This window comes from Orbicella faveolata, unplaced genomic scaffold, assembly GCF_042242905.1.
Source record: "Orbicella faveolata isolate gen_17 unplaced genomic scaffold, um_ofav_v1 contig_3, whole genome shotgun sequence".
Taxonomy (NCBI): Eukaryota; Metazoa; Cnidaria; class Anthozoa; order Scleractinia; family Merulinidae; genus Orbicella; species Orbicella faveolata.
Genome location: NW_028301558.1, coordinates 13,991,117 through 14,006,523, shown reverse-complemented (window position 1 = coordinate 14,006,523; position 15,407 = coordinate 13,991,117). Strand labels below are relative to the sequence as shown.

The 15,407-nt window shown below is 39.3% G+C and overlaps 2 protein-coding genes across 2 annotated transcripts; one reads left to right on the top strand and one right to left on the bottom strand.

Annotated features, from left to right (window-relative positions):
* Positions 1 to 121: 121 nt before the first annotated feature.
* On the bottom strand, positions 122 to 4,444 carry LOC110062193 (kelch-like protein 18). The gene is made up of 5 exons (XM_020769068.2): positions 3,505 to 4,444; positions 2,592 to 2,738; positions 1,981 to 2,149; positions 1,243 to 1,377; positions 122 to 542 (listed from the first exon to the last, which is right to left on the bottom strand). Exons 1-5 carry the CDS (start codon positions 4,442 to 4,444, stop codon positions 122 to 124), a joined length of 1,812 nt encoding a protein of 603 aa, XP_020624727.1.
* Positions 4,445 to 5,734: 1,290 nt separating this feature from the next.
* On the top strand, positions 5,735 to 14,897 carry LOC110061344 (eukaryotic translation initiation factor 2 subunit 2-like). Its single transcript, XM_089297629.1, has 10 exons — positions 5,735 to 5,894; positions 5,988 to 6,162; positions 7,108 to 7,202; positions 7,854 to 7,979; positions 8,095 to 8,176; positions 11,189 to 11,256; positions 11,778 to 11,926; positions 12,065 to 12,121; positions 12,526 to 12,611; positions 13,427 to 14,897. The coding sequence occupies exons 1-10, from the start codon at positions 5,877 to 5,879 to the stop codon at positions 13,600 to 13,602; spliced, it is 1,032 nt and encodes a 343-aa protein (XP_089153755.1). The 5' UTR covers positions 5,735 to 5,876; the 3' UTR covers positions 13,603 to 14,897.
* Positions 14,898 to 15,407: the final 510 nt, after the last annotated feature.

Below are 15,407 nucleotides of genomic sequence, written 5' to 3'. Positions count from 1 at the left end.
GTTTACGAGAAAAGACAGACAATTCTTCAGTCTACGAACGAACGCGTGTAATAAATACCACAGCTTAAAAGAACGGTTTAGTTCATGATAACTTTGAGAGTAAGATACAGTGCCACACCCATCAGCATATAATGCACATATGGCCGCGACTGCCCCTGCTCTTGGGCTTTTGTTCGTTCGTAGACTGGAAGGATAAAAAACAGCACCGTACACCAGTTGTTGGACGTGGAAGGGAAGGCATGCGCTGCCATACGCGAGTACCCACGTCAAAGCACTCCACAGAATTCAAACTGATCCCGTCCCATCCCCCGACGAGGTAGATTTTGCTATTGAATACGCATGCGCCAGCGTTGGACCTGGGCGTGCCCATGGGAGGGACCTGGGTCCACTCGAGTGTGGTAAAGCTGTAACACTCCACAGATCTGAGCGTGTCGTTTCCATCGTAGCCACCCAGGACGTACATTTCGTCGTCTGTAACAACTGCACTTGGGAACGACCGTCTGTCGCGCATGGGTTGGACCTCAGTTGAATTCCAAGTGTCCCTGTTGAGTTTAAAGTAAATGTAATGAAAAAATGAAACGCCAAAACACAGTTTTGAAAATTGAATGAATTTCAGTGTTTACTTAAGTGTTTTCTGGTTTTCCAGCTGCACGCAACTGCGCAAGGTTTCTTGCGGATGCAAAGCTTCCTTCCGAAAAGAAGCAACTAAAAGTTTAAACTTTTCCCTCAAAAACTACTACGCTCAGTTCCCTTGTTTTGGATCGCGCATCGTTCAATTCGCATCGTTCGCTTTACATTTCGTGATTGCAGCATTTTAATTTGTGCCCTGAAATGTTCCTGGTCTGGCCAACAAGGGAGTAACTGGAAACACTTTTTTTTTGTTTAATCTTCAATTCGTTTAAACACCCAAAAAACATGGTCAAGAATGTTCTCGCAGTGTAGTTCCTTGTTTACCATGACCGGCAAGTACACTTTGATCTTACATCTTACATTTTAGCGGGGCTCTTTAAACTTTGCTTTGTGAATGGCTAAAAATGCCTTGAACGGTGTTTAACCAATCAGAGCGTGATTTGAGTAACGCGCGTTAATTTTCCCCCGCTTGGTACAAGTTATTGAATTTGTTGTGAGCTCTGATTGGCTCATTGCCTATCTGCGTTGGCTTTGATTGGCCAAATGCGGTTATTTAGGTAGCGTTAGTCTCCTAACACTTGTAGTAAAAACCCTCTGAACATTTCTTATTACCTTGCAGTATCATAGCACTCCACGGTGTTCAAAATACTTGATCCATCATGGCCACCAATGACGTAAATGGACTTCCCATGAGCCACTGCACAGATGCACCTTCTTCTGGTTGGCATTGGAGCTTTCGTACGCCATCTTAAGGATTCGTAAAAAAAAAGTATGGCGTAATTCTTAGGATCTTTAAGCACAATGATTTTGACAAATTTGTAGTCTTGGGTACCGAATGGCACAGATCCTTTTTGGTAAATCAGCAAGGGTAGGCATCTTTACGATAATAGGCCGGACTTTAAAATACATGTTTCGATGTTGTTTAACTCCATGACATAGTAACAATAAAAATCCCGCGATATGTAAAACTTTCTTTTCAGCAAATTGTCATGGGGGGCTTTCAACAATGACCGGGCGGTAAAGTGTAAAGTCTGCATACGAACCAAGTGGCCCATAACGTAAGAGCTTATATCCCGGATGCTGTAGCATTAAGCGACTAGGAGTATGGATGCAACGCTAGTCTATCGCAAGGGTACCCCCAGCATTAAATTCGCCGGTATCCATTTGTACAACTGGGTGGTGAGAGGCATTGTGAGAGTTAACTTGCCCAAGAAAACAACGGACAGTGTCCCCAGCCAGGGGGAGCACACTAACCATGAGGCCGCGCCTCTACATCAACAGCGACCGGGGGCAGGCTAGAAATAATTGAATTTCCATGGGGATGGTAAGGCAAGCTTACTGTTGAATTACCTGGCGGACTGAAAGCCGTAGCATTCCAGGGAATTCAGCGTGCTCTGTCCGTCATAGCCGCCGACTATGTAGACATGACCGTCTACCTCAACAGATCCATGTTTGCTTCTCCGTGTCAGCATGTTGGGCATGTTATGCCATTCCTTCTGCCGCACATCATAACGCTGGGCTGAGAAAAAAACATATTAACACATCATTTTTTTTTATTCAAGAGAAAATAATTTAAACTTCTAAAACAAATGAAATAACGAGCAACGCAACGTTTTTTATTGAAGAGAATATAATTTAAACTTTAAACGCCACTTAAATAACTAAAAATATAAACTGGACAAAACTGAAAATCTGCGGTGAATTAGAAAATTACTGACCGAAACTTTCCGTGATCTGATCGCGAATTTATTTAACGGTGTGTTATCCTTGACTTATAATCGCTTGTCCGTTCAAAGACTTCTGATATTCAAGTCATTTTAAAAATTTAAAGCTAGAAATTTTTTTTCTCTTCAGGGCGTTCGCGCGAAAATGTTCTACTCGATAGATTTTCTTCAAACTTCTACTGCGGACAAATAATGGTTTGCCATGTTTGTCAGTTTTCACAGGGCAATTTTTGTTACCTATGTCGAGTGTCTCAGAGTTGATATTGCAGTACCCTCCTGTGACGTAAAGTTGCCCGCCAAAGCTTGCAATCCCATGATACCCACGATCCTTTGTAAACCGTGGCAAGTCTGACCACAGCTGAGTTACTACATTGAAGCCATAGACTGAAAGACGAAGAAGCGGAAAATACATTTCATTGTATGCACATGCAGTCCTTTCTACTCCAGACGATATCATTTAGACAAGAACTATTATTAACTGGAACAGTCTTCCATTTGATTACTTGTCGATAGACTCTTCCAGAAAATTTAAGGCCACCATCTCTGACCACATTTATTTGTTGTAATTTCATTCCATAGTTTCATCTAAGCTTCCCCCATTTATTTTTGTACTGATTTAAATCTTGTTTAATATTTAATCTTGCACTCATTTCAGCGGGTGAATTTGCAAGAACCCATATGTACTCAGTGAGGTCCTGGCACTATGCAGAACAGAAACAAAACATCCGAATTTGGGTCTACGTAATGACATTTTAGAAGCGGTCTACGGGAAGTGCTTATTGAAGAAAAGAACATTTATTCGTGAGGGTTTTCATATTTTTCTGTCTAACCAAACTATCAAACAAAGAAAACACAAACTGTTCTCAAATTAAACTAAACTTAACTAACTTGGTATCTGAGCGTTAAAGTCACAAGAGGCGCATTTTGATAATTATAATAGGGCTACTTATTGGAAAACCTTTCCTTGAACAACGGGGACGTTTATCGATTGGAGACTCTCTTGGAAGGAGAGAATTAAATTCAAGCGTTGCGGTATTTAATCAATCAATATGAAGAACGCAATTTACTGGAGTTATAATGCTTCATTTACCATCTGCAAACCTGAATTGTTTTGTCGCGCGTGAGTTGTATGAGAGACAATCTTTCTTACCAGTGCTTTGATTATGGTAGTCTCCGTTGCCGCCCATTGCGACGAGAATCTCGTGAAAACGTTCATAATTTCGCGGCCTCGTTCTCGTGCTGTCCAATAGCTGACGTCGATCTGGTAACAAGTGATAATGTTGCGCCTCTTGCAGGAGTTCCTTGCACCTTGGCGAGGAGTTAAAGAGTTCCTCATTTTCAACTACATCAACTAGGTAATACGGCGAAACAAGTGGAAGACGAACATCCTCCATTAAAACGGGAAAGAACTCCCGTCTGTTTTCGCGATCGTAGTTGATCCAACCAACCAGCGCTTCGTAGACCTTTTCCTCGTTTTCCACTGAAATTTCATCACTTTGTAACAAAACCTGGATTTGTTTCTCGTCCAAATTCAGGAATTCTTCATTCTCGGCAACGTGGGGAAAATTTTGAAAGATGAAATTGTTCGTTACCGTCCACAATTTTTGACACGCGTAAGTCTCCGCGAGGCTTTGAATGCCGAGGCAGTTCTTGACGTTTAGTCGGCTTTCAAGAAAACGAGAGCACGCGTCTTTTACAGACTGCACGAGCATCAGATTGGCACCTTGTAGAATCGGTTCGACGTTATTCCAGTCCAATATGATCTCGCCCGTGTAAATAAAACCCATGATCACTTTCATGCTGTCTTTGTCGACGCCAGTGATTGTAATCTCGCGCTGGTTTCGCTCTTTCATGTTTCCGTTGAACATTGCAAAAAAGTAGTCCGAGCTAGCAGAAAGTATATTCCTGTGGGCGTGAAACTCCTGGTCGTCAATCTTAATCGTTACATCACACATGATGCCTTGTTTTTGGAGCCCGCTTAATCTCTTTAAGACATCTTTTGAGTATTTCTCGTCCGAAAAGACAAAACTATCCTCCATGGCTTGTCTTTTTAAACGAGCTTTCTGAGGCAATCGTCTTTTAGGCCGCATAAAACTATCCCGACATAGAGACTACATCGTAAAAACCAAGCTTTTCTGAAACTAAGTTTATAACGCGCGCTGTTCTCTATTATGACGTAAAGTTCGTAATTAAGGTAAGAGAGAGCGTCATCATTAATTAGATCATTAGAGTTGCTTAGTTGATTTTAAAGTAAGGGTTGCTCCTTGATTTGTCAAAATAAGTGAAGTTCCAAATATTTTGTTCCCTAGTTCGTAGTACTAAATGATGTTTTAGTCAGGGCTAATCAGCTAATCAGAAAATAGCGCGAGGGAAGATAAGCTCGCGCAAGCTACCCCGCTCCTGACTCGTCCCCAGTCCTCTCAAAGAGTCATTGAATACAAATGAGGGAGTTGCAAGCGCGAGCCCGAGGGGTGAGGGGAAGGAAATAGTCTCTTCCTTCCTACCCATGATTTTCACTCCTTGCCCAGAGGTGTTTCATCCAGACTTCCTCGGATGTCGCTTACTCAGACCTCTCAAAAGACGACTGGAGACGAGTCAGATACTGCATTGATGCTTAGTGAAATACGATATGTTACTTGAAGTCTTTCATGTGAAACAATGAGGGACTTGTTGTCTTCGGAATGTATTAACAGGATTTTAGAAACGCAGCAAGACGGCCTTCAGTAAATCCGCCGTTCTCCTCTTCGTACGACACACTCGCGATATCAAAACGAAGCCGGCATCAATGAAACTAACTTCGAACGCGCAGCTGGCGCAAATAACAAACTTTCTAGCCAAGCGCATGCTAACAAAGTTTTTAAAAACCTTGAAAAAACATTAACATGAAAAAAATGTTTTCATCGAAACAGTCACTATTTCTGTCACTGGACTATCATTTTACACTGAAGAAAAACGGTAGTTTCCTAATACTTTCAGCAAAGAACTTCTGAACAGGAAGTTGCCTGTCTTCCAAACCATTTATCAGCTCCGAAAATACTACATTTGTTCGAGTCCATTTGGGATTAACTTCGTCTTATTTTCCTGACATTACCTACTAATTAATTATGTTTTCTTCTAGGGGACTCTTTTAAGGTTTGATTTATTATTATTATTATTATTGTTATTATTATTATTATTATTATTATTATTATTATTCATTTTCTTTGTCACAACCTATTATTACTACTATTACGTGAATGATGAAACACGAGGCTCGAGTTGCTCTCTCTTTGTTTACAAAAATGAGAATTCGAGGAATTAAACGTGAAGGCATTTTGATATTTTTTATATCTGCTTATCTTGCGCCAAAGGCTGTGCATGTGAAACTCGCCCGTCATTCAGCGGACTGGAAACGAGTCTAGCGTTTGCTCATGCGCAGCAGGCTGACGCAACTGCATGTGGAAAATTATTCTTGTAATTCAGAGAAATTCTTGGTAATATTTTGATATAAAGGCGTTTATTTCGTTATTATTAGGCATAAAAATGGCAGAGGATGAAGCGGTAAGTATACTCTGGTTATATTTTAAATTACTATTGAAAAGGTAGATCTTATGGTCCTTTTGATGTCTTGTAATTTCACCTTGAAAATCGTAGATGTTCGATCCTACCATGAAAAAGAAGAAGAAAAAGAAGAAGGTTCCTCTAGATCTTGATGCCCTTGAAGAGCCAAATGCTCCATCCAATGTGGATGAGAAAAACGACAATCCTCCCGAAAACGAGAGTCAGGACAATGTAGCGACAGAAGAAAAAGAAGACAAAGAAGATACAGGTAAGCAGGATGACGACGAACTCGGAACATTATTGCGTTGTGTGAAGTGCTGAGCTAGTTGACTTGTAGTCAAGATGATCGCTGACAAAACTTTTTTCACATTCATTCACTCTTTGTTGCCCCAAAATTGGAGACGAGACCGGCATAATTTCACGTAGTCATAGGAGAGTTTTCGACACATAGGCATGTAGCGGACATGCGTAAGCTTATATTAAATGCTTGCATAGGGCTTACTTTTTAAGCTTACAATGCTTCTGCGTTTAGTTACTGTATGTAAACGGGAAGCAGATAGGTACTTGTAGTAATTCTCACACAACAAGACTAAAACATGTGTCAAGCTATCTGGTGAAACATGGCTGAATGCAATTTTTCGCTTTAAACATTGCTAAATGCATTGTATACAGTCATGTATGATTGAGGAATTTTTAATTTTTCTTCCAAAACTGAGCAAAGAGAACATGAAATGCTTGGGCGTTAAGTGTCATTGGGGTGCAGTGGGAGAGAGGCTCCATCTTAATAATCCCCCTTCGACTGCAGGATGCCAACCTAAACAAAAATGAAATCCAGGAGATTGCCAATTTTACCTTCTCTACCCTAAAAGAACGTTGTTAAAAGTAGAGCTCCTCTGACTCAGCCACAAAATGGGTCAAATATTCCAAAAAATCAGACAAAATAAGGGCACTCCTTCAAATCCGGGAGATTTGGTGACCCGTATAGGAGACCAGGGGATTAGGTCTGTATTCAGAAGACTCCTGGATAATGCGGGAGAGTTAGCTTAGATGCAATTGTCTGGTACCTCCTGGCAAACTGAACCCCATTGTGAACTGAGTTCTTTTGTGGGCAGTAAATTTTTGTGAATTTAGTTGCAAGATCTTGTTAATATAATCCGCCATGCTCTGTAAACATATTATGAACTATAAGTGTATAATTTGGTTGTTACAACAGACATCTTGGACCTTGATGACTTTTCTGGAATGAAGAAAAAGAAAAAGAAGAAAAAGAAACCGTACGATATGGAGAGTCTTGAAGATGCACTCCCGGTAAGTGATTATTAATAGTATTGATTTGCTTTCCAAAAGCTGATGTAATAATAATTATTATCATAGGATATATATAACATGTACAAAACAGTAAAGATGATCTAATTGCCTTGCAATGATCTTGTGTGTTTATAAACTTTCATGAGCAAGGCTGATATAAAAATGTTGCAATAGGCCAATTCTAAGTAGCCCTTTATACTGTACCTCTGTTTCTAAATGTGCCCTTGTGGAAAATTGTTCGTCTGAAAGTGACCTTGATTTGTATGAAAATGAACAGACAGGTGAGATGTAATTTAACGTGAATGGTTTTGTACAAAGATTCATTTGACACAGTGGCAAGAGGCATTCAGAATGGCCTTTTACATGTAGATGCTTTGCGCAGCTAAGAAAGTACAAATGTACAATACTATAATGTTATAAAGATTGCAGTGAAGCAAGTATGCTGTTCCAGTCATTGCCCTGATCATACCAAATATGATTGAAGTATGAAGTATTTCTGTCTTCTAATAATGATTGAATTCAAAATTTAACAGAAGCAGAAGGACGGGCTGTAGTAATAATATTAATGCCTTCCTGTAGAGGGGAAAGTAGACGATAGTCTTTTTGTATGTGGTAAATTTTCTGCTCTTTCAACTTTGTTGCCCCTCTCAGGATGCTTCCACTGACAACAAAACTGAAGAAAGCGGAGGACAAGAGGGTGAAAAGGAGTCTACAGCTGAAGCTGTAGATGACTTAGACTTTAGTTTTTCCACAAAAAAGAAGAAGAAAAAGAAGAAGGTGTGTTTCTAGTGGTGCAGTGCATTTGTTTCCATCAGTTTACTCTTTTCTTGTTGTTCTAATCAGCCGTTTGGTAAACATTGTTAGTTTTAACTTGGGTTAAATCTTTTAACAGGTTCTGGTTGACGAGCCAGATCTGGCTGACAGTGGAGACACTAAGGTTTTGGAAAATGGTGCAGATTCTGATATGGATGATGGTATGGACAGAATAGTGTATATTAGAAATATTTGTTATTGTATTTCCTTAGGCTTTGTTAACAGGTACAGAGTGTAACATACATGTACTGAGTTAAGCCTAGTGACTCATTGTACTGGTTTTCAACCTCGTTCCCAGGGTCTCTCATCTTACCGCCCCCTGGAGCGAGCGAAGAGAGATGTGTCTCCCAGAATCTGGGAGATGACAATTAAATGATTGAAGGGATGGGCGGCCTAGTAAGAATTTTGTCTATATACTTAGCCTACGGGAGTGCGGGATGTGTTGTCACCAAAGTAAACCAAGAACAATATGATGTTCTGTGGTAATGTCCGGCGGTTATATTCTGCAAATGCTGCGGAAAACTTGTCCATCATCTGATAGCGGAAATCCAAGTTGCTGAAGGTTGTATGGTTCAGTAAAGGACATTACATATCATAAAAATCTCCTAAAGAAGGCGAATGGAGAATTGCACACTGCAGCCGAGGCTGTGTATCAAAGATCTTTGACTCATCTTTACCTCAGAATGAAGTGTAGGTCTTGTGAACGGCGATTAAATAATTTTAGAGAATTCAGGGCCTGTTAATTGATCACTTTGAAAGGAGTGAAAGGGTGAAAAGATTTTTTGAAGTTTCACCGCGCGGCCGGCACCCCAAACTTTGCAGAGCGTGAAGAATAATACAACAAACTCGTCGCGTCTGCATTTCGCCTTCATTGCTGATAAACTGGATTTATCTTCAACCAAAAGGAGGCTAGAAAAAGAAAAAATAATTTTTGTGTCGTTAATAAATTAGTGTACGTGACTCCAACGGTTCGTGACAATTGTGCACATTCTCATTTAATTTTTGATCTCTCGACCTCTCTTTGCTTCACATGTGTTTCTGAGGGGCACATTTTATGCCGTGTTATAAGAAGAAATGGAAATGATTAGTAGAGCGGAGTCGTTTGATTGTGTTACAGCATTTTTAGAGGTCGTAGGTCTGCATGGTTTCTGCTGTTAAGTGCATGTCGCTTCTCAGAGTTTGACACCTCTGTAATTTGCCATGCCATGCTTATACTTTGTTTAGGTTTGTTTCTATTGCAGCATATGTTTTAAGGCTCTAAGTATTGGCTCTCCAGGGACAAAGATTAAAATAGTCTGGCAACATATTGCTTACTTGCATTCAATATTGTGGTGCCACAGGTGACTTCGGGCCCGCCTATTTGATTAGAACTGTTTGCAAAGTGTGTTGCACGAATATCATATTTATCTTTGTCCAGCTTTTCTTCAGAGACTGCTGTAGCTTTACTTTGAGAAAGCTATATGTTTTCCTAGAGACATTCTTATGTTTTTTGCATCAATTTGATCATGTGCATTCAAAGGAAAAACAACAATTACTATGGGATGTAATTGCACTGCTCGATGCCCACAGTTGAAATATGAGTGACTTTCCATAAATCTAGTGGGTGAGATGGCAACACTGAAAATCACGAGCACTAAATTGCCTTGAGATAGACTTGCTTAACCTTTAGGTAAATGTTGGAATAGATATTACTCGAAATTTCAGCTTGAAAGCTAACTATTGATAAATGCCGCGGATAATGGCAGTCGCAGCACGATACTTTGAATTCGACAAAGCTCAATGCGACAAATTGCTGATTACAAAGGACCCTTCCCTGATTTTCTCAATTGTCAAAGTGGCACGTGACCAGACCCAACCAGGGTCTCGCGTCGCTCACTCCAGGGACCCTGAGAACGAGGTTGACTGGTTTTCAGCTGTAGTTTCTGTCGCAGGAGGTGACTAGGAATTTTGTTCTCCTCCCTGGATGGGATGCTAGTCCTACCTAGGGTTTCTCCCTAGCAGTTAATCAGTTGGTGCCCATTTTTACTTCTGGTGTGAGAGAACATGACACAATTATCTACCCAGGGTTCAAACTTGTAAGCTCCTCAACCTGGAGTCTAGCACACTAAACATTAGGCAACTGTACATTCCAAACTAAGGATGGTATAAAGACAAACAGACTGATTTTGAATGATTTTATTTCTATGGTTCATTGATTCAGTTTACAACACATAATGAGGTTTGAGCTTTTCAATCCATAATGATGGGGCTTGTATATATATATATTGGCAAGGTGCTCAGAAGGCAGCATCCTTGCAGTACTGTACAGGATTGTCAAGAGTTGCCAGCTACAAGGGTGGCAAAGGGTTATTGTGTTACAAGAGAAAAGGACAAAAATTAGTGTTTGACATGTGAAAATCAAGTTAAAAAAGTGCATGATTTATGAATTTATAAGAAAACCATCGTTTAAAGCAGCTAAAAGTTTGTGAGACCTGAGTTTGTTGAAATTTATATGCAAAACAGGATCACACTCCACACCCCACCCCTCACCCCCTTATTGGCTACCCTTGACTACCAGTAATAATTACCTTCTACTTTACAATTTCAACTGGCTACTTTGTTGAGCTGGTTGTGTGATTCTTTAGAAGAAGTTAAAAAATTAGCTGCCTACTCAGGGTTGTAGCTAAGAAAATAGTCCTGCCTAAGATTTCCATTGGGCTGGTCACCATTTTTCATGAGAGACTGGGAACAAAATTTTCATCCCCAATCTTTTGCAACACCTTGAATGTGGGGCTACATGTACCAAGCTTCGAGTTTACAAGCTGGTGGATGCAGTACACAGAAAGAGAACATGATAAACTAGTGCTCAAAACAAGATTTTATTTCAATTACTTTACTCGTTATAGTGGCACCGATACTCAAGGTAGTCAGGAATTTATTCCAAACTTTTCATTTTGACAGTTTGATATGGTTTAAGTATGGAATGATTGTACGTGCGTAACCTAAAAGCCGTTCATTATCCTTTAGCAAGTTACCGCCTGCCAAAATCCAGCCAGCAGTCACCTCTTTCTCAGCCAGCGAATTTTGCTGGTAGCTGCCGCTTAGTGACAATCTGTCTGCTCCGAATGTAAATCTGCATACTTCTAACCTTTGTGGAAACCTTGACTGTATATCAATTTTCTAACTTTGTTTAGGAGATATGTTAGATGATAATGATGAAAATGGCCCAGCATGGGGTGACAGAGATTATACATATGAAGAGGTGTGTATTTGTGTTAAAATTTCCTTTGTAGCATTTTTGCGTTATTGCAGGACAAAGCACTACATCTGAACAGCAAATTTCAACTGTAACCATGTTGAGAGTAATGGAAATTGGAGGATAGTTCTCTTTTATGATCTGTTTATGATCAAGATTTACACTGTCGGTAAAAATTGGTGCACTTAATGAATGAGTTAATCAGTGTTGTGCTAATAATGTTTCTTTTGTTTTTCACTTAATTTTCTTTATATTTTAATTGTTAAATTTGTTCACTTGTAACTGCTCTAAAATGCATTGTTTGTTTTAGTTTTTTTTGTGAAAATTTTAATGATAACTTGTAGTTCTGTTTCTTAGAATTCTGTTGTTTAGGAAATAACAGATGTAGAATCTCTCACTAGAAACTAATCATATCGTAACCCGGAAATATAAAACATTTCATTTACGTTAGAGGTAGATGTGAAATGGTTTTATTATATGACTGTGTACTTTGGATGTTGACTCATTTTTTTTTGTAATATATGCAGTTGTTAACAAGAGTGTTTGATATAATGCGAGCCAAGAACCCTGAAATGGTTACTGGAGAGAAAAAGAAGTTTGTCATGAAACCTCCTCAAGTTGTCAGGATAGGAACAAAAAAGACATCATTTGCCAACTTCACGGACATCTGTAAAATGTATGTCAATGACAGCTCTGTTCAGTGCAACGTAATTAGATAATAAATTTACAAGGAAAGTGTGTAGGGTTACCCATTCAAATTTTATTAATTTTTGTTAACAACGCCACTTTGTGCCACTTTGTGTTATTTTTGCAGCTTACACAGACAACCAAAACATCTTTTAGCATTTCTTATGGCAGAGTTGGGAACAAGGTATGTGTTATTACATGTAACTGCAAAATGTTGAGTAATGAGTCAATACATACATTGTACATGTACATGTACATGTATATATATGTGATAGCAATTTGACTGCTTGTCATCAAGGTTTAGCCAAGCTGACCAGATAACAGAAGAAGGTGGTCATAATGATTTGTTTTGAGATTGCCTCCCCCATTGTTGTCTTTTGATGATTTTTTAATTTTAGTCATCTTTACTGCACTTGCCATCCATAACATACAGTTGTTCAGTTGTAGGCTTCTGAAAATAGTAGCCCAGTGCTCTCAGTTAGGAAGTGTCTTCATTCAGTGTGGAATTCCAGTTTACAATAATTATTCAGTTTTTGAGACTTTCTTAGCTTGTGCTTGATTGTTGTTGTCTGTATTCTACTTTTGCAGTGGTTCAATTGACGGAAACAATCAACTTATCATCAAAGGTCGTTTTCAACAAAAACAGATTGAAAATGTGCTTAGAAGATACATCAGTAAGTAATGTTCGCGTTGTTTTTAGTTTGAACCCAGGAAAATGGCAAGGCTTGTTCTCAAAAGAACTGTTGTTGGTGGCAGTCAAGTGGCACGAAGACACCAACAACAGTTCTTTTCAGAACTACATGTACCCTCACCAGGCTTTTAACAGATGGGCATCCAGGCATCCTGTGGATGGCCACATATTAAATAAAATAATTTTATTTTTTTTCCTTTGTGGCCCTATAAATTGTTCATTTGAGCAGGCCCTATAATTAGCACATTTTGGATGCCCACTTTTCAGATCCTGGCTTAAAGCCTGACCCTTACTCAAATGATTACACTATTATGAACTGCTGTTTTTAAGTTGGCTGTTATCGGAAAGTTGATATTCTTCTGATAGCTTAGCCAGTATCTTCTAATGTTGCACCCAGAAAAAAAAAGAAAACTTACCCCACAGTAAATGTGAATTGTGCCATTAGTCCACCATTAGTTGACCTAACTCAGGCTCCACATTCCATTACTAGATGCTCTTTTAGCTTGTGGAGTACAATCCATCTCCTATTAGGGATGGGATTTTTTATGTACGTGAGAAGCCAAATGAATATCTAGGAAGGATCAAGCTATATTATGTGAAGCCACCCACCAGTACCTGTAAGGGCTTTCGCACCCATACAATAATTGCCTTATGAAGTAGTTGTATTCAGAATTTTTCAAAAAGATTTTTTTACATTTAATTCTCCTGTCTGCTTTGGGGAGGCAGTTAGACAGGTTGGCTAGATTTAGTGATTGATTTTGTATCAATCTAATGCTGCTTTCTTTATTTGTCTAACAGAGGAGTATGTGACATGTCACACATGTCGATCTCCAGATACCATTCTTCAGAAAGAGACTAGGTTATTTTTCATTCAGTGTGAAACATGTGGATCACGACGATCAGTAGCAAGTATCAAATCAGGCTTCCAGGCCATCACACAGAAGAGAGCACAACTGAAAAGCAAGCAGCAGTGAATTACATCTTTGACATGACTGCAGCTGTTAGATTTACTTGAATGTCGACAAATCATAGTACCGCAGGACATGGTGGTCTGTGATCCTTTGAACTAACTAAGAATCACGTTAGCTTGTACGAAGATGGATGGCAAATTGTGAAGAGAATCAAGATTGATGGGGAAAGATTACTTTTTAAAATTTAAAACTGGAACTATTGAAAACATTAGAAATGACTTTGTAAATTTTGTGTGCAGATGTAAGGTGTTCATGTACATACAAAGTGCAAATTTTTCTTTTCTTTAGTGGTTTCACTCATAAGTATACACTTGTATCAAGTGCTTGTGTACTCAGAGTTGCTGAAAAATAGAAGTACGTGATTGTAGAACTGTGTGAAAAAAATTCAATATTATATTCGTTGTTGTGTCCATTTGTTTTAACAAAGCTGTGAACCTTCAGTGTTTGGCTGGGGCAAATGGCTTGCTGTCCTAAAACTTTGTAACAAGTGGGTTTCTACAGGTATATGTAATTATTATCAAGATCTCCTGTACGACATTTATTGTAGAATAACATTTTGGACTCATTCTTTAGATAGGAATCGTACCTGAAGTGAAGTAAATAAATCGTAGTGCAATCTGTAAGTTACAAAGTAAGACCTTGCTTGCTTTCTCCATTTCTGGATTTCAGATTGTTTTTCTTTTTTTGCTTGCTTGAGTAAGCACTGACAAAACTGGTTGGTAGGCTTTTACCAGGCCCCTACTGTGATCCAGTTTAGTCAACTTAGTACATTGCTCTACTCTGGAAAACCTCTCCCTTGCCAAAAAAAGTCACTAAATCCTAAGAGACAAAAAGTCCTTTGATATGGGCCGTAAAAGCCCAAAATAAAATAAACCCTTGAGCTTTTCTCCTAGAAACGAAATAAGCCCAAGACTTATAACCATCCAAATTTTACAGTATTTGCCAGTCAAGTTCTATACTAGGCAACCAGGCTATGAAAATAAAACAACACTGTTTGGGAAGAGCTTGTGTGGCAGTCATTCTGAAATGTTAAGATAGCTTGGCTGGCGAGAGGACTGGAACTGTAAGAAAGCAATTTTCCTGGAGTTCCAAACAGACCTCACATTAGCCAGACCACTTGCATCTACTTATAATCCAAAATGCCACCATGGCAACTTAATGCCGTAAGTTATTATTAAGGTACGATTAACTTTTATTCATCCTTCAATTGATGTCAGAGCCCCTTATGCCCAACATAACTGAGTAGTGTGTACTGCGAGGTATTTTTCTCGATACTTAATAAATCTCGTGATACCAAATTTGTTTGTGAATTTTGTATCTTAATTAGCTCTTTGAATCATGGGGCAAGATTTTGCTCATCCAAGCATTTTGTTCATTTTGAAAACTATTTTGTGGTTCAGTAGGAAACTTTTTTTTTCTAACACAAAGAAGAGAGGGATTTGCTCACCAGGGAATTGGAAAGGCAACCCTGTCAGGGTCCTGAATATTTGAGTAGCTTTGTGAGTAAGGCTCAGCTCGATTTAGACAGATGACTTTTTCCTTTAACTCGTGCAACACACTTGTGAAATGGCTTGGGTTTCTAACCACCTGTACTTCTTTACTGCACGTGTGCACACGTGTGCAACTCATGGTGAAACACAATCTCGTTCCCAGAGTCTTCGTTCCCCTTGACCAGCGGTCGGAAAACGAGAGCTCTGGGAGCAACCATTTCAGGCATGCACCATAGATGCAGACTGCGCAGTGAAACCGGATAGGCAGAATCACCAGAATTCAGTTATTTCAAAATGGTAAGGGGAACGAAGACTCTG